Source organism: Podarcis vaucheri, assembly GCF_965113315.1.
Source record: "Podarcis vaucheri genome assembly, chromosome: 4".
In the NCBI taxonomy this organism is placed as follows: domain Eukaryota; kingdom Metazoa; phylum Chordata; class Lepidosauria; order Squamata; family Lacertidae; genus Podarcis; species Podarcis vaucheri.
The window spans coordinates 8,675,905-8,700,601 of NC_138762.1; the positions used below are offsets into that span (position 1 = coordinate 8,675,905).

Consider the following 24,697-nt stretch of genomic DNA (forward strand, 5'->3'; position numbering starts at 1 on the left):
AGAATAGTCCTTTATGGAAGATTACTTGTCTTTTATAGACAGTATTGTACAGGAATTTAAGACTCTTCTGCTTTCATTACTTTTTTACGTTGTGATTAAGTCTCATCATTCAAGGTGGATGTTGTTCATCATATAAAATATATGGAAAGCACAGACAATGACATTATCATTATTTATTAAATTTATATACCACAGATGTCAGGGCGGTTTTATAATCGTAATATGCCATCTCACAGCTCCCTTGTGGGGCAAGTATGATTAACCTGATTTTTACAGCTAAAGATGCTGCAGAAACAGATGACTTGCCAAAATCCACAAGTCATTGTAAAAGCCAGATTCTGGAGATGTCTGCACCAGTGTTAGTTGGCTTGTTCTATCCCAATCAATGAGCAACTGTTTGTTTTCTATTATTCCATTTATATCCTGCCTTTCTTCCATCACGGAACTCAAAGCAGCAAAAACAACTGTCAGATCTTGTTAAACCCCATGTCCCATTTAACTGCAAAATTCGCCTTGAAGGATTTCAGGTTTAAAATCTGAAATAGAGGCCATGATCCAGGAGATTTAAGCTGCACATTCAACCAACGCGTTCCAATTCTCAGCTGCAGAAAGGGAAAGAACCCATGAATGTCCCACGTTCTGGTCAACTGCGGTTGGCAATCCATGTGCTCGTGATCAGAAAGACAGGGTCGTGTCCACTCCCCTGCTCATCCCACTGTGAATGTTGAGCTGAATTACTGCTGCGTACAAGAAACTCTGCAGCACGCAAGACATTATACAAATAATAAGCTATTACATTACTGTTTATCTGGAGAAGCATCAGTCAATTATTTTACACCCAGTGCTCATGAATGCATGGTCAGTAACCCAGAGTCGACATTTGCACAATCTGAAAAGCTTCCATTGCAAGTAGAGCTGGCTGACCCCTTCCTAATTACTCGTGCTAAGTGATGCAACATCAAATATGAACCAGGAGATTATAGCCCCATGACTCTGTCATTTCCTTGAGCTGCAGAAAACCGCTGCAGACACGATCTTCTGCTTACTGTTGCAGCTCAGCTCCCAGCGATTATTAATACTGTTAATTAGAGAAAGAACCCCACATCTGCTCAGTGCTAGGGCTAAATTCAAAACGGAGACAAAGAAAATGATGTCCAGCTCCGCTTTGGTTGGCTCACTAAGCAATGGGGTTATCGTTGGGGGTTCCCCAAAACCATGTTTCCTAAGATATCAGGACATCACCTTTCCTCAAATTCTTTTCACCCAAGTCACCACATTGGCCAGTATTGACAGGTGTTTCTACTGTATTGCATGGAAGGTCAGAAACTGTTTTCGTTTTTGGCCCAAAGATGGAAGCAAGAAGAGATTCCGATGAAAGAAGAGCGGCAGATGAAGTTAGTGCACGATGCCAAGTTGGCAAAATTAACCGGGAAAATTCAGAACCAGCAGGACCAGACCTTTCTGAAAGACTGGAGCAAATTTTTGTTGTATTTGAAAGACAATTGTCAACAATTAACATCGTTAGTGGGGTTCCAAGAAGTTTTGTAAGGTTAAATGTATCATTTACTATTAAGTATTATTTTTAATTGATTATCTAAGAATAATAATAATATTAACAAAATGCAATATCAGAGTGTAAACAAGAAAACCATTAGTCGAGGAAGAGGAAAGTCTCAGGCCGAGATGGCCAGTTGGTTTTTATATATTATATGCAAGGCAGATGCTATGTTAAAAAATATTTGTAAAACTTAATAAAAATTATTATTAAAAAAAAGAAAGAAACTGTTTTCATTTTAAACATTCCATCAGTCCTGGGTTCTTCCCAGTGGAAAGATATAGTTAGGAATTGAATCCTAGAATCCTAGAGTTGGAAGAGACCACAAGGGCCATCGAGTCCAACCCCCTGCCAAGCAGGAAACACCATCAGAGCACTCCTGACATGTGGTTGTCAAGCCTCTGCTTAAAGACCTCCAAAGTAGGAGACTCCACCACACTCCTTGGCAGCAAATTCCACTGTCGAACAGCTCTTACTGTCAGGAAGTTCTTCCTAATGTTTAGGTGGAATCTTCTTTCTTGTAGTTTGGATCCATTGCTCCGTGTCCGCTTCTCTGGAGCAGCAGCAGAAAACAACCTTTCTCCCTCCTCTATGTGACATCCTTTTATATCTTTGAACATGGCTATCATATCACCCCTTAACCTCCTCTTCTCCAGGCTAAACATGCCCAGCTCCCTTAGCCGTTCCTCATAAGGCATCGTTTCCAGGCCTTTGACCATTTTGGTTGCCCTCCTCTGGACACGTTCCAGTTTGTCAGTGTCCTTCTTGAATTGGAGTCACTTTTCTCCATGCATATGAGTATCCACGAGACACTCCTCGCACTATACTGTTAATATATTAATTATAGGTATTTAAACCAAACCCAAAGACCCGTTTCATCCAGCATCTTGTTCTCACAGTGGCTAACATGATGTTATGAGAGAGAGAGGAAAACGAAATGTTGAACTCTCAGTTGTCATCAACCCCAGACAAGCAGGGCCTATGCTCAGGGTTGATGGAAGCCCAAAACATCTGGGGGGGGGCCTTCATCTTTGAGAAGGTTGATCTAGAATATCTGTTCCATGCACAGACACAGAATTCATGAGTAGTGCACCAAGCAGTTTGGTACATATCGGTAGCAGGGCAGAAGAGAAAATACGGTGGTGCCCCGCAAGACGAATGCCTCGCAAGACGGAAAACCCGCTAGACGAAAGGGTTTTCCGTTTTTGAGCTGCTTCGCAAGACGATTTTCCCTATGGGCTTGCTTTGCAAGACGAAAACGTCTTGCGGGTGTTCCGATTTTTTTCGCTCCCCCCCCTTTTCTAAGCCTCTAAGCCGCTAATAGCCTTTTAGCCGCTAATCCGCTAAGCCTTTAACAGCCGCTAAGCCTTTAATAGCCGCTAAACCGCTAGTAGCGCTAATCTGCTAATCCGCTAATAGGGTTGCTTCGCAAGACGAAAAAACCGCTAGACGAAGAGACTCGCGGAACGGATTATTTTCGCCTTGCGAGGCACCACTGTATGCATTGGCGTAGACCAGTAGTGGTTTTTGGTCCTACTGGGACTTCTGCTTATCAGTGCAACAGCTAATTTTATTAACTAATAATTAGTTTATTCATATGCATTCTATTTGCCTCCTTAAGTTTCCAGCCTGTCGTTCTTCCCTTTTCCTTTTGTACTGTAGTTGGAACCAAATGAAATATAGAGTTTTCTACTTCATTGTCAACTTTTACCCAAAGGGTCATAAGGATTTGGCCATGTGCTCCTGGCTATCTATCAGCATTTAGAAGCCGTTAACCTCCCTTGATTGATAAGGTCACATTCTTTATAAATTCATCAAAGACCAAGCTGTGAGACACTGATGTATTACATGAATGGGAATAATCGCACAGATGGCGGAAGGCTGGAAGTGAGATAAAAAAAATAAATGGCAGTATTATTTCCCCCCTCTCAAATTCTGTCCTTCAGAATTAATTATCCAATCTGCTTAAAACTGAGCAACCTAATGAAATTTCACACCCACTAAATTTAATCATGGAATACTCATGTGGGTTTTGATTCAGTTAAAAACTGCCTCCAATATTTGGTGACACTTTCATTAAAAATGCAGATTTTAAAATATATCTTTATTTTCCCCTTACACACAAATACCTATTGGCTTTCACGGACAAGAGCCTGGGGCTGAAGGAGGTATTCGTGGGTATACTGTAAAAGTATAGATTACCTTATTTCCTCCTGTAAATACACCTAGCGCACTGTAAGATTGTGGTTAAGACAATTTTTTTGCTTCCTACTTGATTTTAAGGGCTTGGACTGGAGATGCAAGTTGCCTTTGTTTTAAGTTTTTACTGCAGGTTAAAACGTGGAAGCAACTATATGCAGAGTGTAATGCAAGGAAATTACTCTGAAAGCTCTACTGTATTGAAGAAGAGCAGGATTCCACACAACATCTTACCAGCTTTGACTTATCCTGTAGGTTTTCTGTCCAAACTGTACATCTTCTTTCTTCCATAAAGTGTTTGAATTCAGAAAGAAAATTGGGGAACAGCGCCTAGAGCTACGATGTACTAAAACTATGGCTTGCATCTTGGATCCCTCCCCTCTCTTTTCCAAATTTTGCAGCGCCTCTAACACAAGCTTTAAACTACTCATGAATTCTAACCTTAAATCAAGATTACCCTTTGTTTTTGCTTTCTTGGAATCTGATTTTCCTTGTCTTTGAGGTGAGCAACTCTCTAAATTCTGCCATTGCCTTTCTGTGGTGGTTTTCCTTTGATGTGTGTGAATCTTTTTGATAGTGTTTTGTTTTATGAGTACTATATGTCTAAACCACTGAGCCTCTTGGGCTTGCCAATCAGAAGGTCGGCAGTTCAAATCCCCGCAACGGGGTGAGCTCCCATTGCTCGGTCCCTCCTCCTGCCAACCTAGCAGTTTGAAACCATGCTGGTGCAAGTAGATAAATAGGTACCACTCTGGTGGGGAGGTAAACTATGTTTCTGTGCGCTGCTCTGGTTTCGCCAGAAGCGGCTTAGTCATGCTGGCCCTGAAAAACAGTCTGCGGACAAACGTTGGCTCTCGGCCTGTAAAGCAAGATGAGTGCCGCAACCCCAGAGTTGTCTGCGACTGGACTTAACTGTCAGGGGTCCTGTACAGTGGTACCTTGGGTTACATATGCTTCAGATTACATACGCTTCAGATTACAGACCCTGCTAACCCAGAAATAGTACCTCGGGTTAAGAACTTTGCTTCAGGATGAGAGCAGAAATCGTGCTCCGGCAGCATGGCAGCAGCAGGAGGCCCCATTAGCTAAAATGGCGCTTCAGGTTAAGAACAGTTTCAGGTTAAGAACGGACCTCCGGAACAAATTAAGTACTTAACCCGAGGTACCAGTGTACTATATGGCTGCTGATGGCCAGTTTGGGACTCTGGTGCAAAAGTACAACAAAAACAGCCATAGCATGATGGTAATGTGAAAGGAAATTTCCAGAGGGGAATTGTAAAACAATAATAATAATAATAATAATAATAATAATAATAATAATTATTATTATTATTATTATTATTATTAGTGGCCAAAGGTTATGGGCCCAGCACGCCTCCGCTGGAAAGCGAAAGCTGCAAACAGAGGGAGAAGATGCAGCTTGAATCTGATGGCTATTATGAATTGTAAATATGCTACTTTTGAGCAAATAAAGGGATAGTAGGGCAGAAGAAACGTGTGGGACTTGTTTACTGCCCTTTCAACACGGACGCTGTGTAACTCTGCTAATTGCTTTACGATCTACAGAGGCTCCCAGGGGAAGTGTGGCTGGGCGCCGAACAATAAAGCAATAAATCTACCGAACAAATAATAATAATAATTTATTATTTATACCCTGCCCATCTGGCTGAGTTTCCCCAGCCACTCTGTAAAAACAAGAGAGTAAGCAGTGTTATCATAATAAGTGTAATTATAATAAGGTTACTAACTTAACTTTAAATGCATGCAGATGCCAGATCAGCAGTTATGAGTATTCATGCAATTTGCTCTTTGGGTTCCTTTTGCTTGATTGCACTACTGTCTTTACAGCACAGGGTATGTTTGAAACTGCCTTACACACAGTCAAATCATTAGTCCCTGTAGCCCAGTACTGTCTCTCTGGCAAATGCTCTCCAAAGTTTCAGGCAGAGGTTTCTCCCAGCTTTACTATGTGAGTGCCTTTAACCTCGGCACCCATGGGCACCCATGCACCCTCGGTGGGGGGGGCCTTCCCTGGCACCCACACAGTCCTCCCGCCCACCAGTGAAATTGGTCTTGAAATAAACATCCTGTAGCCGGTATAATAAAGGGACACGGGTGGCGTCGTGGGTTAAACCACAGAGCCTAGGACTTGCTGATCAGAAGGTCGCGGTTCGAATCCCCGCGACAGGGTGAGCTCCTGTTGCTCGGTCCCTGCTCCTGCCAACCTAGCAGTTCGAAAGCATGTCAAAGTGCAAGTAGATATATAGGTACCGCTCTGGCAGGAAGGTAAACACTGTTTCCGTGCGCTGCTCTGGTTCGCCAGAAGCGGCTTAGTCATGCTGGCCACATGACCCGGAAGCTGTACGCTGGCTCCCTCGGCCAATAAAGCGAGATGAGCACCGCAACCCCAGAGTCGGCCACGACTGGACCTAATGGTCAGGGGTCCCTTTACCTTTACCTTTGAGCCAGTATAATAGGTGTGTTGTGTGCTTGGTTGCAGGGTGTGTTTGGTGCCAGTAACAGTTTGCAAGGGTGCCCACAGGCCCCAAAAGCTTAGTGACCCTTGCTTTAAGTGGAGAGTTTTTGTTAACAGCAGCTCTGACATTGAGATATGAACTCAGAACTCACATTCCCATTAAAAAGGAATATAATGCTCGTGTGTGTGTGTGTGTGTGAGAGAGAGAGAGAGAGAGAGAGAGAGAGAGAGAGACCTCTTGTTGAACATTAAGACCTGAACTGCTGCCATGATAGATCCAGCACATTCTCCACCTTCAAAGAGATGTGCAGAATAGGAATGTTTATTCTTCCCGGGGAAGAAAGAGGTCTCCTTCTAGCAGGATTACTTAGAGCAGGCATGTCCAAAGTCTGTTTCAGGGTCCTAATCCGGCCCGCCGGTCAGTTTAATTTGGCTCCTGTGCCAGCTTATTTCCTGGGGTAAAATCCTAAAAAAGCCACAACTTCAACCCTTAAAAAAGCTCAAAAATTTTGGGGTAAAATCATAAAAAGCTCAACAATCCTAAAAAAAGGTCAACAACTTGGGTTGGCTCCATCACGGCCCTTCACTTCATCAAATCTGGCCCTCTTTGAAAAAAGTTTGGACACCACTGACTTAGAGGGAAGGATGGGGAACTTGTGGCCATCCAGATGTTGTTGCAGTCCAACTCCCACCAGCCCCATCCCAGCAACATCTGGAGAGAGCTGGAGAGACACAAGTTTCCTATCCCTGGCTTAGAGGCTTCATAGCATTTTAAGATCAAAAACTGACCATGTTGAGTAAGTGTGGAAGAAAGTTATTTCCTCTGGAGGGTTTTTTTGAAGCTTATATGCCCAAATATTTAGGCCAAGGATTCTTACATTCTCTCCTGCCTCAAATGGTGGCAAAGGCACCCGATGAAGCAAAGGCATGAACGTTTTCTACTTAATTGTTGTAGAATAATTAAATACTGTTGGTTGAGTTGGTCATGTGGCTTTTATTAAATATGCTACACAATGTCAGAAGATCATTGGTATTTGCTTTGTTGAGGGATGAAGGCGGGGGGCTGTACCTCTAAACTAGTCTGAGGAGGATCCATAGATCGGCTGCAGTACACGCTTTGTGTGTGTAAGGATGCCACTTCAGCTCTTGGGTATTTGTAGTTAAAATATTGATTGTGTGTGTAGTGGGGGCAGGGAACAGTCAGGTAGAAGGGCATGTCCCTGGAATTGGGGGAATTGTGTACAAGTAAAGACCAGTAAAAACTAAGTAAAAATAAAGACAAGTAAAAACTAAGATCATGGCCACTGGTCCCATCACCTCCTAGCAAATAGAAGAGGAAGAAATGGAGGCAGTGAGAGATTTTATTTTCTTGGGTTTCATGATCACTGCAGATGGTGACAGCAGTCACGAAATTAAAAGACGCCTGCTCCTTGGGAGAAAGGCGATGGCAAACCTAGACAGCATCTTAAAAAGTAGAGACATCACCTTGCCAACAGAGGCCCGTATAGTTAAAGCTCTGGTTTTCCCAGTAGTGATGTATGGAAGTGAGAGCTGGACCATAAAGAAGGCTGATCGCTGAAGAATGGATGCTTTTGAATTATGGTGCTGGAGGGAGACTCTTGAGAGTCCCATGGACTGCGAGAAGATCAAACCTCTCCATTCTGAAGGAAATCAGGCCTGAGTGCTCCCTAGAAGGACAGATCCTGAAGCTGAGGCTCCAAGACTTTGGCCACCTCATGAGAAGCGAAGACTCCCTGGAAAAGACCCTGATGTGGGGAAAGATGGAGGCCACAAGGAGAAGGGGACGACGGAGGACAAGATGGTTGGATAGTGTTCTTGAAGCTACCAGCATGAGTCTGACCAAACTGCGGGAGGCAGTGGAAGACAGGAGTGCCTGGCGTGCTCTGGTCCAGGGGGTCACAAAGAGTCAGACACGACTAAATGACTAAACAACAACAACAAAAGACCAGATCTGTAGAAACAATTGTATAGTAAAGGGCAACTAAAGAGCTTATGCTGAAGAGGACTAATGGAGAGTTGTTGATCAGAAGCCCAGAGTTCATAAGCTTCCCTGGGTACCAGTCTATTATGTTGAATAGAGATTCTTCAGGGAAAATGCCCACATTCTGGGCACCAGCCTATGCCAGTTCCTTATGTTTTGTATTACCTTTCTATCTTGAATAGAATTTCTGAATGTACCTTTGTCAGTTTAGATTGCTTAGTTAGCTTCAAGACTCTTTTTATTACTCTCCCGCATATTTATAATCCTCCAAAGACTAGGGTGGGGGGAGCAGTGCAAGAGCAGAAGAGTCTCAGCATTTCATATGGAAGTTAATTTCTGATTTCCATATTAATAAAACATAGCTTTATCTTTTTATTTCTCCATAATCCTTGCAACAACAGGGAGAGAAGATTATACTGGATATGTTGAGAAAGCAATTAGAAGGCTGCATGCAAGAACTTTAAAAGGGAGGGAAGAGACATGAAATTAAGCGACAGTTCTAAATGTTGGGTTCAACAGGCACTGCCTGTGAGACAGAATGAACAACTCCTTAGAGTGCAGATGTTTGTCGCCGTGGTCATCAAAATAGGTTTCAAAAGGCCTCAAGCCATTATTCGGCCACTGCATTGGTTTCTGCATTGCTTTGATATATCTTTGGCGATCACTCTTGACCGAGTAAGATTGTCTTCCGTAAACACGGTCTTAACAGTGAGTCCGTAAGTGACTGTGGAGGCCAATTCTGGACCCACATGTCCTTCCACAGTGGGGACATTGGTTTCCGGGCGGGAGTTGATCACGGTGTGGATTTGCCAAGCGTGCCTTCCTCTTAGCACGTTTCTCCCTTGCGTCCTGAGTTCGAGTGTCTTCAAAGCCCATGACACCTTTGGTAAAGGCTGTTCTCCAACTGGAGCACTCATAGGCCAGTGTTTCCCAGTTGTTGGTGTTTATAATATATATGCACTATTTTAATACCATCATGATCAGGCCTCTGTTGTAGGACAAAGAGCAGCCCATCCTAGCCCCTAATGGAGAAATCCAGAGTATGCTATACTGAGGACAGGGATAATAATAATAATAATAATAATAATAATAATAATAATATTTTATTTATACCCTGCCATCTGGCTGGGTCTCTCCAGCCACCCTGAGTGGCTTCCAACAGTATTAAAATACAGTGGTCTGTTAAACATTAAAAGCTTCCCTAAATAGGGCTGCCTTCAGATGTCTCATGGTGTCTTGTGTCTTGGCTCGTGTCTTGGCTTCTCGCAACGAGGGAACCGCCAGAAGGCCCTCGGCGCTGGACCTCAGTGTCCGGACAGAACGATGTGGGTGGAGACGCTCCTTCAGATATACTGTGGTCTTCCTCTCCCTGATATTTTGAGATACGTTTTCTAGTTGCTTCCATATGCAAATATTCCCTCCTTTATTAAGACTGTCTTAAGATTGGAGAGTCCTCTTGCTAGTGCGCTTGGAGCATGTCAGGAGATCCACTAGTGCCGTCTAGGTTTACAGCTCAAATCGCTGCCCTTCTGAATGATTGCCAGCCTCAAGGGATGAGCAGGGCCTGGACTGTTGACTGGGTTACATTACTATTTTAAGATGCAATATGCCGAAATCCAGCATCACCTGAGCTCTGCGAGTGCAGCTTTCTCCTGATTGAAGTGCAGGGTGTTTGAAGACCGGGGCATTTGCAGGGAAACCAAAATACTTGTTTACAAAGCTATTGTACTACCAGCCAGTGCTTTTTTTCCTTTAAAAAAATGTTTTAGGGGTACTCTCATTTTTCTACACATGTTGAAATACAGTGGTGCCCCGCAAGACGAATGCCTCGCAAGACGGAAAACTCGCTAGACGAAAGAGTTTTCTGTTTTGGAGGTGCTTCGCAAAACGAATTTTCTATGGGCTTGCTTCACAAGACGACAATGTCTTGCGAGTTCCTGCTGGTTTTTTTCCCTCCCCCCCTTTCTAAACCGCTAAGCCGCTTATCAGCTGATCTGATCAGCAGATAAGCCGCTAAAAGCAGCTAATCCGCTAATCCTTCAATGGGCTTGCTTCGCAAGACGAAAAAACCGCTAGACGAAGAGAACCACAGAACGGATTCTTTTCGTCTTGTGAGGCACCACTGTACTGCCCCTCAATGAGGCCAAACTTAGATTCACAAAATGTTTAGGGGTATGCATACTCCTGCGTCCCCCCAGGAAAAAAAGCACTGCTACCAGCCATCAGTACAAAATGTACAAAAAATTGAAGTTGACTCCCCCAAAAGTGAATTGGGCACGTATATTATTTCTTGAGAATGTCCTGTGTGGCACATTACAACCAATGAGGTTATCATATTTAATCTAACTTTTGCCTGTTTTCACAGCCACTTTGGATGTCAAAACAGGCCAGCGTGTGGTACTTACTCTAATATTATTTCCCTCAGACCTCTTTATTGCAAGTTAGAAAATACATAATTATATGTGCACTAAACATGTTGAGATGTAAATAAAAGAGAGAGAAAGAAAAAGAGAAGCAACACCCGTGTAGAAGGGAAAGTAAAGGGGGGAAACCCCCAAAACTGTATACTTTACAAAGTTGTTATTGTACTTCACCAGATCTTAACCTATTACAATATTTGTAAGAATGGAGTCCAAATATCATTGAATTTGTCCATGGCAAGCCTGCATTTATATGCAAGTTGTTTATATGTTGCGAGTTTGTGTAAGTCTTCAATCCAATCGTAGAAGGGAGCCGCATTTTTATTTTTCCAATTCATCAGTCTTTTTGTAGTATCAGTCTTTTTGCTGTGGTTAGGGCAAATATTCTGATTCTGGAATGGATTCAGGGAATGGTGAAAAACTGAGCTAGTGCTTGGGGGGGGGGAGGAAAACAAGATTTGTGGGTGTGGCCTTAAAAATTCTGGGTGGGGGGCCCCATAATTTGATATGCTTTGTTTCCAAGTGTCATTTTGCTTGTGGAAATAGGCCTTCATATCAAGGGTCCTCTGTTGTGGTTTGTGTGTCTTCAGGTTGCGTTCTGTCTTCTGTGTGTTGGAAGACTCAGGCCAAACAGTTGAGTTGTGTGGCCAAAGTTCCCATTTAATTTAATAGGTGGGTTTTGACTTCTGACCGTTGAATCGTTCATGACTCTGTGAATAAATGCTGCTTAAAAGGAAATTCAGAAGCTGAAGAAATGGTTTTTTAAAACCCTCTAATTGCAGAAGTATGATTCACTATAATTTCTACTGTCCTCAGACATGTGCCTTGATGGAGATTTATGTAAAAATGACGCAGCCAGCATGTCGCCATAATTATTCCTTTATACCTCGTGGATTTACTGTTGCCTGTTTCTGAGAGAAACTGTATTATGGATTGCCAAATCATTCTGCTTGTAATTCTTCTTAAAGTGGCGTTTTTGCCCAAGTGGGCTGCTTTAGGCTGGAATCTGGGGCCATGTTAATATGAATTATTGTCTTGTTCTTTTTTGTTTTATAAAATCAATATTACAAAAGCAACCTATTTTTTAAGCAGTAAATTCTTTTGTGGACTCCTTTTGAAGGAATGGGAATTGAAAAGGTGTTTTGTGTATTTCACTGGGGAGTTTCTCCTATATTCTTATTTTTTTTTAACATTGCATTTGTGGAACTTGGCAGCTATCAAGGTTTTGATGGTGCCATACAGTTTCATTTACCATACATTGCAAGGTCTGTGCTTCTATGCATGAATATCCTAAGTCAACCAGGTTCTATACCAGTAAGAGATGCTTAACATGTCTTTCCATTTCACAAGAGCTCCTGAAGGCTGCTAACATCCATAATAAAAGCAATGAAATCATTAAAGGGTTTAAAAGCATAAGTGAACTGCAGGCTGGGAAACAAACTAGTCAGTGGGAATCCAGGCAGAATAACTTCAGGTGACAGGTAGGCTGAACTACAGTAAAGAGGAGTCAGAGATATTTCGGGGCAGGATGTGTCATCGTCACAAACTGGTTTCCTTTGCTTTCCGCTCACTTTATTTGTGCTTTTGAAAACCACCTTCGGAATCCTTCAGGCTAAGACCCTAGTGTTGCCATCTAGTTAAAAATCGAGCCTTTACCTGGTTAAATTCATATAAAGTTCGAGATTTGAAGGCCGGTTTTTTTATTTCTAACCTAAGCTTCAGTGTTTCCATCCATCCACCCACCCTCCAACTTTTACACGTAGCGACAAATTTTAACTTTTTGCTCAGCTTAGAGTGATTTAAAATCAGCTGCAGTAGGTCATAATTTCAGTGTGTATCAAGGTGTTTGCTAATTCTTAAATGTCTGTTCTCTATTTTGAGTGAGTGGAGTTGAGCAGATTGGCAAATGGTCCCATTTCAACTCGGTTTAAAGCATGGGCAGGCAAACTAAGGCCTGGGGCCTGGATCCGGCCCAATTGCCTTCTAAATCCGGCCCACGGACAGTCATGTTTTTACATGAGTAGAATGTGCCCTTTTATTTAAAATGCATCTCTGGGTTATGGGTGGGGTATAGGAATTCATTCACCCCCCCAAAAAAAATACAGTCCGGCCCCCCACAAGGTCTGCGGGACAGTGGACCGGCCCCTTGCTGAAAAAGTTTGCTGACCCCTGGAAAGGAATAACTACAAAATGCCTACAGGATTGCTCTCCTGTACTATTTCACATATGTGGTTTATATACTTATGTATTATATACTTATAGATTTATGAACATATGATTTATGTATATTTGAGACCTTAGAATTCCTGTAACAATTCCTTTGTGGCTAAATTTTTGTTTTAATTAAAACTTTAAAATGAACAAATGCAAAACTAACAGTCATCTACGTATGTTGGTATTTTAATACTTGTGACTTCTGTTATTTTGAACAAGGGCTTCCTACTATTCCAGCCCATGATATTAGACTTTACTTTTACTGGATTCTTCTGCAGACACAGCTGTGTCGCTTTGCCAGTCGAGATACTGTAAATTCCCCAGTTCCCCGAAGCATCATTTTGATTCTGGCCCAGGGACCCAGGAGAGAAGCATTAAGCCTTTTTAACACTCTAAAACTGGTTTTGCTAATATTCCATGCACGCTCCATCTGCTTTTGCCTTTGTCGAAAGCTAATGGATTTGAGAGCAATTTGCTCTGCTGGTATTAGTCCAGAACCATCCAAAATAACATAGGGACCGTCTGAAGTTAATTAGGGTGCAGAAATTAAGCACCTACAGGTGAAAGGTGATGTCTTTTAAACCTTCCTCTATGAGGATATGACCACCCTGCTCTTGATGCACAGAGATGTTGTTTTATAATTGCAGAATTTGTCCACAGTTGTTTTGAGGAATATGCATGCTTCCCCTGCCAGATTGACAACAATTTGCGACTTCAGGGAGTGTGTGCTGGCTCCCACAGCCTACCGTATGGCATGCTGCAATGCTAAATAGCAGTTGCCTGACATTTTCAGTGGAACAGGCTGTTATATTGCAATTGAGTTTCTTCTGAAGAAGAGGCATTGCAGACTACCAATGTGTTGTCTATGTTTCATTTGTGGCGAGGATGGGGTCTAAATGCCAGGGCTCTACATTTTGACAGGCCTAACTTCTGTTCTTTCCCTTTCCCGTGCTGGAGGGTTGCTCTGAACAAGGATGGAATTAGACGCGAGAGCAGTCAGAGCAGTATGAACCCAGCTTTTGCAGAATGTATTAACACATCCCAAGGAGTCAAGTGCTGTACCAGCAGGTTACTTCCCCATGCTAAGGAGATGATGATGATGATAATAATAATAATAATTTATTATTTATACCCCACCCATCTGGCTGGGTTTCCCCAGCCACTCTGGGCGGCTTCCAACACAATATTAAAATAAAGTAATGCATCAAACATTAAAAACTTCCCTAAACAGGGCTGCCTTCAGATGTCATCTAAAAGTCTGGTAGTTTGACATCTGGTGGGACGGCGTTCCACAGGGCGGGCACCACTACTGAGAAGGCCCTCTGCCTGGTTTCCTGTAACCTCACTTCTCGCAGGGAGGGAACTGCCAGAAGGCCCTCGAAGCTGGACCTCAGTGTCCGGGCTGAACGATGGGGGTGGAGACGCTCCTTCAGGTATACTGGGCCTTTGAGGCCATTTAGGGCTTTCAAGGTCAGCACCAACACTTTGAATTGTGCTCAGAAACGTACTGGGAGCCAATGTAGGTCTTTCAAGACGGGTGTTATGTGGTCTCGGCGGCCACTCCCAGTTACCAGTCTAGCTGCCGCATTCTGGATTAGTTGTAGTTTCCAGGTCACCTTCAAAGGTAGCCCCACATAGAGCGCATGGCAGTAGTCCAAGCGGGAGATAACTAGAGCATGCACCACTCTGGCGAGACAGTCCGCGGGCAGGGAGGGTCTCATCTTGTGTACCAGATGGAGCTGGTAGACACCTGCCCTGGACATAGAATTGACATACGCCTTCATGGACAGCTGTGAGTCCAAAATGACTCCCAGGCTGCACACCTGGTCCTTCAGGGACACAGTTACCCCATTCAGGACCGAGGAGTCCCCCACACCCACCTACCCCGCCCCCCAAAAACAGTACTTCTGTCTTGTCAGGATTCAACCTCAATCCGTTAGCCGCCGTCCATCCTCCAACTGCCTCCAGACACTCACACAGGACCTTCACCGCCTTCACTGGTTCTGATTTGAAAAAGAAGTAGAGATAGATGTCAGTCCTCAGTCTTGCCCAATCTCTTCTACTTCAGGAGGCCTGTGCTGACAAACAATCCTTGATTCCCTCCTAAGGCTAAGCTCGAAGCAGATTTTGCTACTGTATTGGCCAGATTATAAGCCACACTCCCCCCCCCCCCCAAATTCCAATGGTGAAAAGTTAAAGCATGGCTTATATTTGTGACCCTATGCCACCAGCAAAGCAGCACGGCTCCCCCCCCCAAGAGCAGCCCAGGAACGCAGGGCAATGGCGCGCAGCCTGCCCGCCACTCCTAAGCCCCCCCTACGCCGGCTGAGAAGGGGGAAGGCCAACAGCAAAGTGAGGTGGCTCCCCCCTCCCAAAAAAAGCAGTGTGGGGCAATAGCACCCGTTCTGTCCGTGGCTCCCAAGCCTCCCCCAAGCCGCCAAGTTTTAAAGGTCCGTGAATAATCATAGTTTAGAGGTCCCGTGCCCTAAGGAAGTCAGACTATCCTCCACCAGGGCCAGGGCCTTCTCAGTGATGGCTCCGACCTGGTGGAATGCTCTGTCCCACGAGACTAGGGCCCTTCAGGATTTAACCTCCTTCCATCGGGCCTGTAAGACAGAGCTATTTCGCCTGGCCTTTAATTTGAATTCAGCCCGATCTTTTATTTCCCTTCTCTTCCCTTCCATTTTATGAAGATCACCTGCTCTGAGACCCCACAGCTAATTCTCCCCTGGGCTCCTCGCTGGCCCAAGTAGGACCAATTCAGCCAGCTAGCCCTGGGGATTATCTAATGCTTATTTCCCCTAAATTGATTTTTGATTTGTATTGTTATTCATGTTTTTATACTGTATTTTATGCTGCTTTTATAATTAAGTGTTTTTAATTTGTTGTTAGATGCCCTGAGCCCGGTTTTTGAACTGAGAAGGGCGGGGTATAAATAAAAATGTATTATTATTATTATTATTATTATTATTATTATTATTATTATTATTAGGTATTTGTGGTTAGAAGAGAAGGCAGTTAGTGCTAACCAGGTTCATGTTGGTGTGCCGTAGTGAAACTGCTCTGAAGACGGCTTGCATCCCCAATGCTGGCTTTCAGGGTTGGCAGGGGACCACTGTCACAACTGCACTGGAGTACGGGTAGTAAAGTAGACCCCTGACTGTACAGGCATAGTTTCCACCGACAGAGAAAATGAAACAAAAAAAGGGGGGAAATGGTGTGGATCAAAGCTGTGCAGGTCATCAATGTACAATCTCAGCAGTGCTTTCTGATGGTCTGTTTCCTTGCAGTCTCTGACTGATGGGAGTTCTTGGGTTGATTAGAATCAAAATGGGTTCAGGGGAGAAAGGGAAAGACTTAATGCGCTCATTATCTGCCTAGGCTTCAGAAACTGCTGCATTCTTTGCCTCTCCCTTTACACTTCCTTCAAAAGGATGGCGTCTTTTGCACACTTCAAATCCTTTCATGTTGAGCGAATCAACACAGATTTAACAGGTAGATGAAAGAGATAAACAAATATTATTTATAGCAGCCTTAAATTCGGGCTTGAAAGAGAGCTCCGTCTTCAAAGGCTGACTCAATTAATGGGCAATCTTTCTGGATTCTGAGGTCTTGCCATTCACAGGGCTGGAGGGGAGCCAGCTGTGTGTGTGTGTGTGTGTGCATACACACAGAGGTTTAAATGTCTATAGAGGATAAAATCATAGAATTGTAAAGTTGGACCCCAAGGGTCATCTAGTCCAACCCCCTGCAAGGCAGGAATCTCAGCTAAAGCATCGATGACCGATGGCCACCCAACCTCTGCTTAAAAACCTCCAAGGAAGAAGAGTCCACCACCTCCTGAGGAGACCATCCCACTGTTGAATGGCTTATTATTTATTTATTCATTTATTTATTTATACCCCAACCTCCCTGACCAGAGCCGGGCTCAGGGTGGCTAACACTAGTAAAATTACAATAAAAACATAATGGCATGTTCTCTTTCTAGCTTCACATCATTATGCTGGGAAGTAGATTGTGTTGGACTTGAACAAGAGACCAAGGTTCAGGATTCTGAGCTCACGGAGTTGTCTGCTGCGCTGGGCTGTGGGTCGGTCAGTTTCCTTTCTGACATAGATCTAGAAACAATAACGGCCCCAGAGAACCGAAAAGCAAGATGAATGCAGGGGAAGAAGAATTGATTTCATGTCAGCATGGCTGCCTTTTCGCTTACCTGTTTTTACCAAAGTAATTACACCCGAATCGCTACGTGCGATAGCATCTCTGGGTACCGTCTCCGCTTTTGTTTTGCTCCACATGTTGCAGTTGCTTGCATGTGACCCTGCCAGCCCCGCACCTGGGGGGGAAATAATTCCCCCCCTTTATTTCCCCCCCAAAAAAACTAGGTGTGTCCTATGGGCCGGAGCGTCCTATGGGGCGCAAAATACGGTATCTCCTGCGTCTTTCATTTGAAGCACACTAGCAAGTGCTAGCTGGACGTCAGAGATTGGTTAGCAGCAATTCACCCTGCTGTAACATTGCGGAGGGGGTTATTACTGTATTTTTCACTCTATAGGACGCACCGGACCATAGGAGGGGGGAAACGGGGGGGGGATTCTCCCCCTCCCTGCTCAGCACCCCTTCAGCGAAGCGGCAGGAGAAACGGAGCCCCTTCCATTTCTCCTCCCGCTTCGCTGAAGGGGCACTGAGCAGAGAGGGAAAACTGTGCAGCGCCTCTCCAGCGAAGCGAAGCCTGGAGAGCGAGAGGGGTCGGTGTGCACCGACCCCTCTCGCTCGCCAGGCTTCAGGCGGCTATCCACAAGCCTTCGGAGCGCAGCAGGAACTCCGGCTGCGCTCTGAAGGCTTGCGGATAGCTGCCTGAAGCCCCCGGAGAGCAGCAGGAGTTCCCACTGCGCTCCGGGGGCTTCAGGCGGCTTCAGCGAAAGCAACACGAAGCCTCCGGAGCACGGGGGGAGCTCTCCCTCTGCACTTCAGAGGCTTCACGTTGCTATCGCTGAAGCCAAGGAACCTGCATTCGCTCCATAGGACGCACACACATTTCCCCTTAATTTTTGGAGGGGGAAAAGTGCGTCCTATAGAGCGAAAAATACGGTATTTAACCTATTGCTTGCCTTTTGCCCTAAGATGCAGGGGTGGTTTACAACAATTTAAACCACCCAGTTCAACACAGTTTAAGTCAGAGGTCAACAAATTAAGGCCTGTGGGCCGGATGCGGCCCGCTGGGCTCATTAATCCGGCCCACAAACCTTGCAGACCCTGCCGCTTGCTAGGTCAGTCCCCGTGCTAAACCGGTGTGGAGCCTGACTTCTGTGGCACGGCTTCTGATTGGCTGCTGAAGACAAGGCGGCTTTGGCGTGAGTGGCGGTGGCGGGCGGTCCTTTTGGGAGGGGGTGCTTTGGGGAAAGGGTGGGTCTTTGCTGACCCCCAGTTTAAATCAACTAACAATCACCAAAATAGGATGCGTCCTAAAAAACATTGTATTAGGTATCAAGGCCAGGTAGAGAGTGTTCCTGAAACCTTTCTTTGAAAGGAGTCCTGGCAGCAGACAACAAGCAATAAAGCGATGAAAGCATTAAAAAAGAGAAAACTTTCAAGCATCATTTAAAAAACAATCCCAATACTGATGCAGAGTGGGGAAGATTTCTACTATGAGGCTTGCTGAGAGTGAAAGGTCTTCAGCTGGCACTGAAAAGACAACAGAGATGTCACCTGTCTAATATTCAAGGGGAGGGGAGTTCCAAAGGCTAGGCGCCATGACACTAGGACCCTCGTACCTACAGGACCGCCTCTCCCGGTATGCCCCACGGAGAGCCTCAAGGTCCATAAATAGCAACACCCTAGTGGTCCCGGGCCCTAAGGAAGTCAGATTAGCCTCAACCAGAGCCAGAGCCTTTTCAACACTGGCCCCGGCCTGGTGGAACGCTCTGTCTCATGAGACCAGGGCCCTGCAGGATCTGATTTCTTTCCGCAGGGCCTGTAAGACAGAGTTGTTCCGCCTGGCCTTTGGCTTGGAGTCAATCTGATTCCCTCCCCCTCTTTCTTTCTTCCTTTCTCTTCCTGTGATGAGGCTGCATTTTAATGTTTTAATGTTGTATTTTAATCTTGTTTTTAAGTTGTATTCATTCAGCTTGTTTTTATTCTTGGTTGTTAGCTGCCCTGAGCCCGGCCTTGGCTGGGGAGGGCGGGGTATAAATAAAATTTATTATTATTATTATTATTATTATTATTATTATTATTATTATTATTAAAGACCCAATTCCCACATTGTTTGAAGCAGACCTCCATTGTTTGCTGGAGGCCCTCACTTGCAGAGTACAGTAATCTATGGGTATATAAGAGGGGAGCCGACCTTCCATAGTCCCAGGTAGTCTAGGACTTTGGCTGTTCCAGCCGCAGCTCTCCTGTGGATTCAGCTGGCGGCAGTTTCAGCTGTTCCGCTTCTTCCCGGGCAGTTGCCACCCAGCCATATCGAGGGTGGCAAGCCAGGTCCTAAGGCCCTGCGCGACTGAGCTTCACTTTCACTGGGACGTTGTGGTGGCGTCAGGGAAGGAGCCCCTCGCAGGAAAAGCTCTCGCGCCACTGCGTTAACATCTAAAGGGCACTTTTGTTACGAAACGCTTCGAGGCAAGGAAGATGGATGTGATGTGTAGTAGAAAGACAGCAGCGAATTAGTCATCGCGGCAGTGCGTTCGCCTTTCCTTCTTAAAAAAAGAAGCAGCCAAAAGAACCGCCCCCCAAATCCACAGCCAAGAGCCTTCGCATGAGAAGCCAAGTGCGCATTTCTTCCTTTGACTTGGCCGTGTCCTCATTAGAATTCTGTGTGCCGTTGCTGGTTCTATAAATAACACTCAAAAGAGACGTTTGATTGCCAGAATCCTGTACACCCCACAGCCTCCTCAGTGGCATGGGCTTTACATACTATTAGCGAATCGCTGCCATCTCCGGCATTAACTGCAACCATTTTTAATTAACCTGATTTAGTAGCAGAATTGCAACGCTGATGAAAATGAGAGGTTGGAACAAATAGTTATTTATTCCAGCACGGTGGTAATGACTGTTGAAATAGATGATTCTAATTAACTTCAAGGAGGAGGCTTCATAAATTTATAAAGGGGAGGCAAAGATCCCAGACACGTCCCATAGCTACTCGGGGTGCCCATGGAGTTGGGTAGAAGAGGCGTCACATCCTGCAAGCACTTCTGTGGGGCGAGTGATTGCTTTCCTAGTCGTCCAGTGGCTGCATTCTAATAGGACTCGGGGTTTGCCTACTCACCTGAAAAGTGCCTTGGTTATTGGGCAAGAAAAACTGCTGGCGGATTGGGCAGAGGACTTTGAAGAGCATCGTCTGTCCCCCTACAATATGCCCTTTTTGCTTCTTCCACCTTTCAGGAGGGCAGAACCAGGAGCCACACTACTTGGCTCAGTGATGGCTCCGACCTGGTGGAATGCTCTGTCCCATGAGACTGGGGCCCTGCAGGATTTAACCTCCTTCCGTCGGGCCTGTAAGACAGAGCTATTCCGCCTGGCTTTCAATTTGAACTTAGCCTGATCTTTTTATTCCCCTTCCTCCCCTCTCCTCCCCTTTTTATGAAGATTGCCCGCTCTGGGATCCCACAGCTAATTCTCCCCTGGTCTCCTCGCTGGCCCAAACAGGACTAATTTAGCCAGCCAGCTAGCCCTGGTGATCATCTAATGTTTATTGGATGGATTTCCCCCCTAAATTGATATTTGAATTCTGAATTTATTGTTATTCACGTTTTATACTGTATTTTATGCTGTTTTTTGTTGCATTGTTTTAAATTTGTTGTTAGCAGCCCTGAGCCCGGTTTTCTGAACCGGGAAGGGTGGGGTATAAATAAAAGTTTGTTTATTTATTTAAATATTTACTTACTTACTTACTTCAGCATTGGGACTGAAAACATCTGGCTCAGCACACTTTTTCAGCAGGGGGCTGGTCCACTGTCCCTCAGAACTTGTGGGGGGCCGTGAACAATGTGGTGATAGTGAACAATGTGGTGACAGATGAGTTCAAAATTGAAAAAGGGACACGACAGGGGTGCCCTCTATCCCCTCTTTTATTTATTTCGGTCCTGGAGGTGCTATTGAACATGATTAGGGAGGACCGATTGGTACAAGGAATACAGGTCGGAGTGAAACAATATAAATTGAAAGCCTTTGCAGATGATTTGGTTTTAACATTACAGGAGCCAGAATCTAGTACAAAAAGAGTATTAGAACTGATTCATGAGTTTGGTCGGGTGGCGGGATTTAAGTTAAATAAGCAAAAAACCAAGGTTTTGGGGAAAAACTTGACTTCTTCAGAAATAGAAGGGTTTCAGAAGGAGACAGAACTAAGTGTGGTAAAGAAAGTGAAGTACCTAGGGGTTCATCTGTCTGCTAAAAATTTGAATTTATTTGAAGACAATTATGAAAAATGTTGGTTGGAAATCAAAAAAGATTTGGAAATTTGGTCAAGATTGAAACTTTCCTTGTTGGGTCGAATTGCAGCTTTAAAAATGAATGTTTTGCCGAAAATGTTATTTCTGTTTCAAACCCTACAGATTGTGGACAGAGTGGAATGTTTTGGAAAGTGGTAGAAATATATTTCTAAGTTTGTTTGGCAGGGCAAAAAGCCCCGAATAAAGTTTAAAATACTAACTGATGCAAAAGAAAGAGGGGGCTTTGCCCTGCCAGACTTAAGGTTATATTATGAGGCTGCAGCCTTCTGCTGGATGAAAGATTGGTTACTTTTAGAGAACACTGATGTCCTAGATCTGGAAGGGTTTGACAATGCTTTTGGCTGGCATGCATATCTGTGGTACGACAAGGCAAAGGTTCATAAAATGTTCAAAAATCATATTGTCAGAAAATCAATATTTATGGTCTGGACAAAATACAAGGGCTTATTGGAAGGTAAGACTCTGAGGTGGCTATCACCAGCAGAGGCCAAGGCCTGGAAAAAACCCAATATGGAGGTTGGTTGGCCTAAATATGGGGAAATTATAGAAAAAGTCGGAGAAACTGCAGAGTTTTGAAAAATTAAAGAATAAGGTGCAAAATTGGTTTCACTATGCTCAAATTCAAGAGGTTTTTAAGCTGGACAAAAAAATAGGTTTCCAGGTGGAAAAATCGAAACTAGAGACAGAATTGTTAAACCAAAGAATAAGGTACTTTCGAGAATGTATAACTTGCTGCTTAAATGAAACACTCAGGATGAGACAGTCAAATCAGCAATGATAAAATGGGCTCAGGACATTGGGTACAACATTATGTTTGAAGACTGGGAAAGGTTATGGACCACGGGTATGAAATTTACGGCATGTAATGCCTTGAAAGAGAATATTATGAAAATGATATACAGGTGGTACATGACCCCAGTCAAGCTTGCTAAGATATACCATTTGTCTGATAATAAATGTTGGAAATGTAAGGAGGCTGAAGGGACATTCTTTCACCTATGGTGGACTTGCCCAAGAGTGAAGGCCTTCTGGGAGATGATCTACAATGAGTTAAAAAATGTGTTTAAGTACACCTTTCCTAAGAAACCAGAGGCCTTTCTCCTGGGCATTGTCGGCCAGAAGGTGACTAAGAAGGACAGAACTTTTTTTATGTATGCAACGACAGCAGCAAGAATACTTATTGCAAAACATTGGAAGACACAAGATTTGCCCACACTGGAAGAGTGGCAGACGCAATTGATGGACTATATGGAACTGGCTGAAATGACTGGCAGAATCCGAGATTTGGGAGAAGAAACAATGGAAGAGGACTGGGAAAAATTTAAGGACTATTTACAAAAACATTATAAGTTCTATGAATGTTAAGAATTTGCATGATTTGGAAAATTTAGCTTCAGCAACAAGATTCGGAGTTATGGGAAATTAAGTTATAATCATGAGAGGACTAAAGTTTAAAGTGATATCACAATTATATTAAGGCAAAAGTAAATTGACAACAAGTATTTTAAACCTAAAATATAACTATTTGAAAGTACAAAGGAATGCATGAAATAAGGTAATAATTTGTTGATATTTTTATTGTAAAGAATGCAGGGTGAGGGAGAAGTGGGAAAGTCCGGTTGGTGATGAAAAAATGACTTGCAAAGATGGATTTCTTTTCTTTCTTTTTCTTCTTACTGTTACTTCTTTTATATATCTGACTGTATATCTGTATCTGAAAAAAGCAATAAAAAACATTTTAAAAAAAGAACTTGTGGGGGGCCGGACTATATTTTTTTTTGGGGGGTGAACCCCCCAAATAACCCAGAGATGCATTTTAAATAAAAGCACACAGTCTACTCGTGTAAAAACACCAGGCAGGCCCCACAAATAACCCAGAGATGCGTTTTAAATAAAAGGATACATTCTACTGGACCGTCCGCGGGCTGGATTGAGAAGGCGATTGGGCTGGATCCGGCCTCCGAGCCTTAGTTTGCCTACCTGTGATCTGGCTGCTAAGTGGTGATGGGGGGCTGTTCTGGCAGCAGGAAGAAGAGCTCCTTGTAAATGCTTCTTCTCTCCCCGCCCCCCCCCAAGCCTCCATCATCCTTTTCCTCTGAGGGCTTTAGCAAAAGTCATGGTTGGAGTATGTAGTAAACTGGGGAGGGGACCCTGAAGAGCACCCCCCAGCATGGTTGAATACTATCAGCGGCACCTGGTTTTCTGGATTCCTTCGGGCCAAAACAAATTATATGTAAAGTGTATTATTGTTGTTTTCCTGTATCTGTTGATGTTTTTTAAATCACAGTAGTGAGGGGTTTTTTTTGGGGGGGGTCACAATGAGGACCATGGTGTGTGTCTGTTTGTGAGGGGGGTAGAGAGGGAAGAAATGGGATAGTTAATACTTCCCCCCCTCTGATCAGTCCTAATGAAAATCTCCTTTTCACAGCAGCTATTTCTCCCTAGGAGAAAACTTCACCAAACATTCTGAGTTTGTTATCATGGACCACTTGTGAGAACTGTTAGGGTTGAAAAGATGTATACAGGTGTCATATTTTTTTTAAATCCTCATTCTTTGCACATGGAATATTTTAGAAACTGGGGGCAATTGTCAAGTAAGGGACTGTTTGTATGTCTTTATGTTTAATTGCCTTTTGCAGAAAGTAAGGAGGCGCAGAATCTGAGTCCCTGGCTAGTTCTCCTGCTGACCTGCCATCCTTTTATTGCTTTTAATGGCTGCATTCTCTCTCTCTTTGCACAGATATTTGCTGTTTGACTTTACCCCAGCTAAAGTACCTCATCTCTCTTCTCAGGTTATCCTGCTGGATATCCCACGGCTGCCCCCACCTACAACCCAAATATGTACCCGACCACCAGCCCAGGCTATGCCCCAGGTAAACTGAGATTTCTATTTTTCTGTTAGCCACATTTGGCAGTATGTACTTCCTTGTTTGTAAGCCACACGTTGTGGCTCTTGTGTCTGTGTGTTTTTCATCAGATCTTTCATTCTCTCAGCACCATTAACAGACCTGCCATTATCAACATATCTTTTTTTAACAAAATGTCAGGTGCTTTCTCAGTAAGAACTGCATGCACTATGTATACATGGCAATCCTGCCTGGTTTCTTTGATCGCTGGTTGTCTGTACAGTCATACCTCGGGTTACAGACGCTTCAGGTTGTGTATTGCCAGGTTGCGCACCACGCTGAACCCGGAAGTACCAGAACGGATTACTTCCGGCTTTTGTCGCTCGTGCAGGTGCAGAAACGTTAAATCTCACTTTGCGCATGTGCAGAAGTGCCGAATTGCGACCTGCGCATGCGCAGACATGGCGCTGTGGGTTGTGAATGTGCCTCCCGCACGGATCACATTCGCAGTCCCCTGTATTCTGGA

The 24,697-nt window shown here is 44.2% G+C and overlaps 1 protein-coding gene across 5 annotated transcripts in view; it reads left to right on the forward strand.

Annotated features, from left to right (window-relative positions):
- The window catches only part of FAM168A (family with sequence similarity 168 member A), a 188,735-nt gene that overhangs the window by 129,078 nt on the left and 34,960 nt on the right, over positions 1–24,697 (forward strand). For all 5 annotated transcript variants that reach the window (XM_082219587.1, XM_082219584.1, XM_082219588.1 and 2 more), the window contains exon 4: positions 24,118–24,198. In XM_082219587.1, the coding sequence (XP_082075713.1) occupies positions 24,118–24,198 (81 nt within the window). The remainder of the gene's footprint in view (positions 1–24,117; positions 24,199–24,697) is intronic.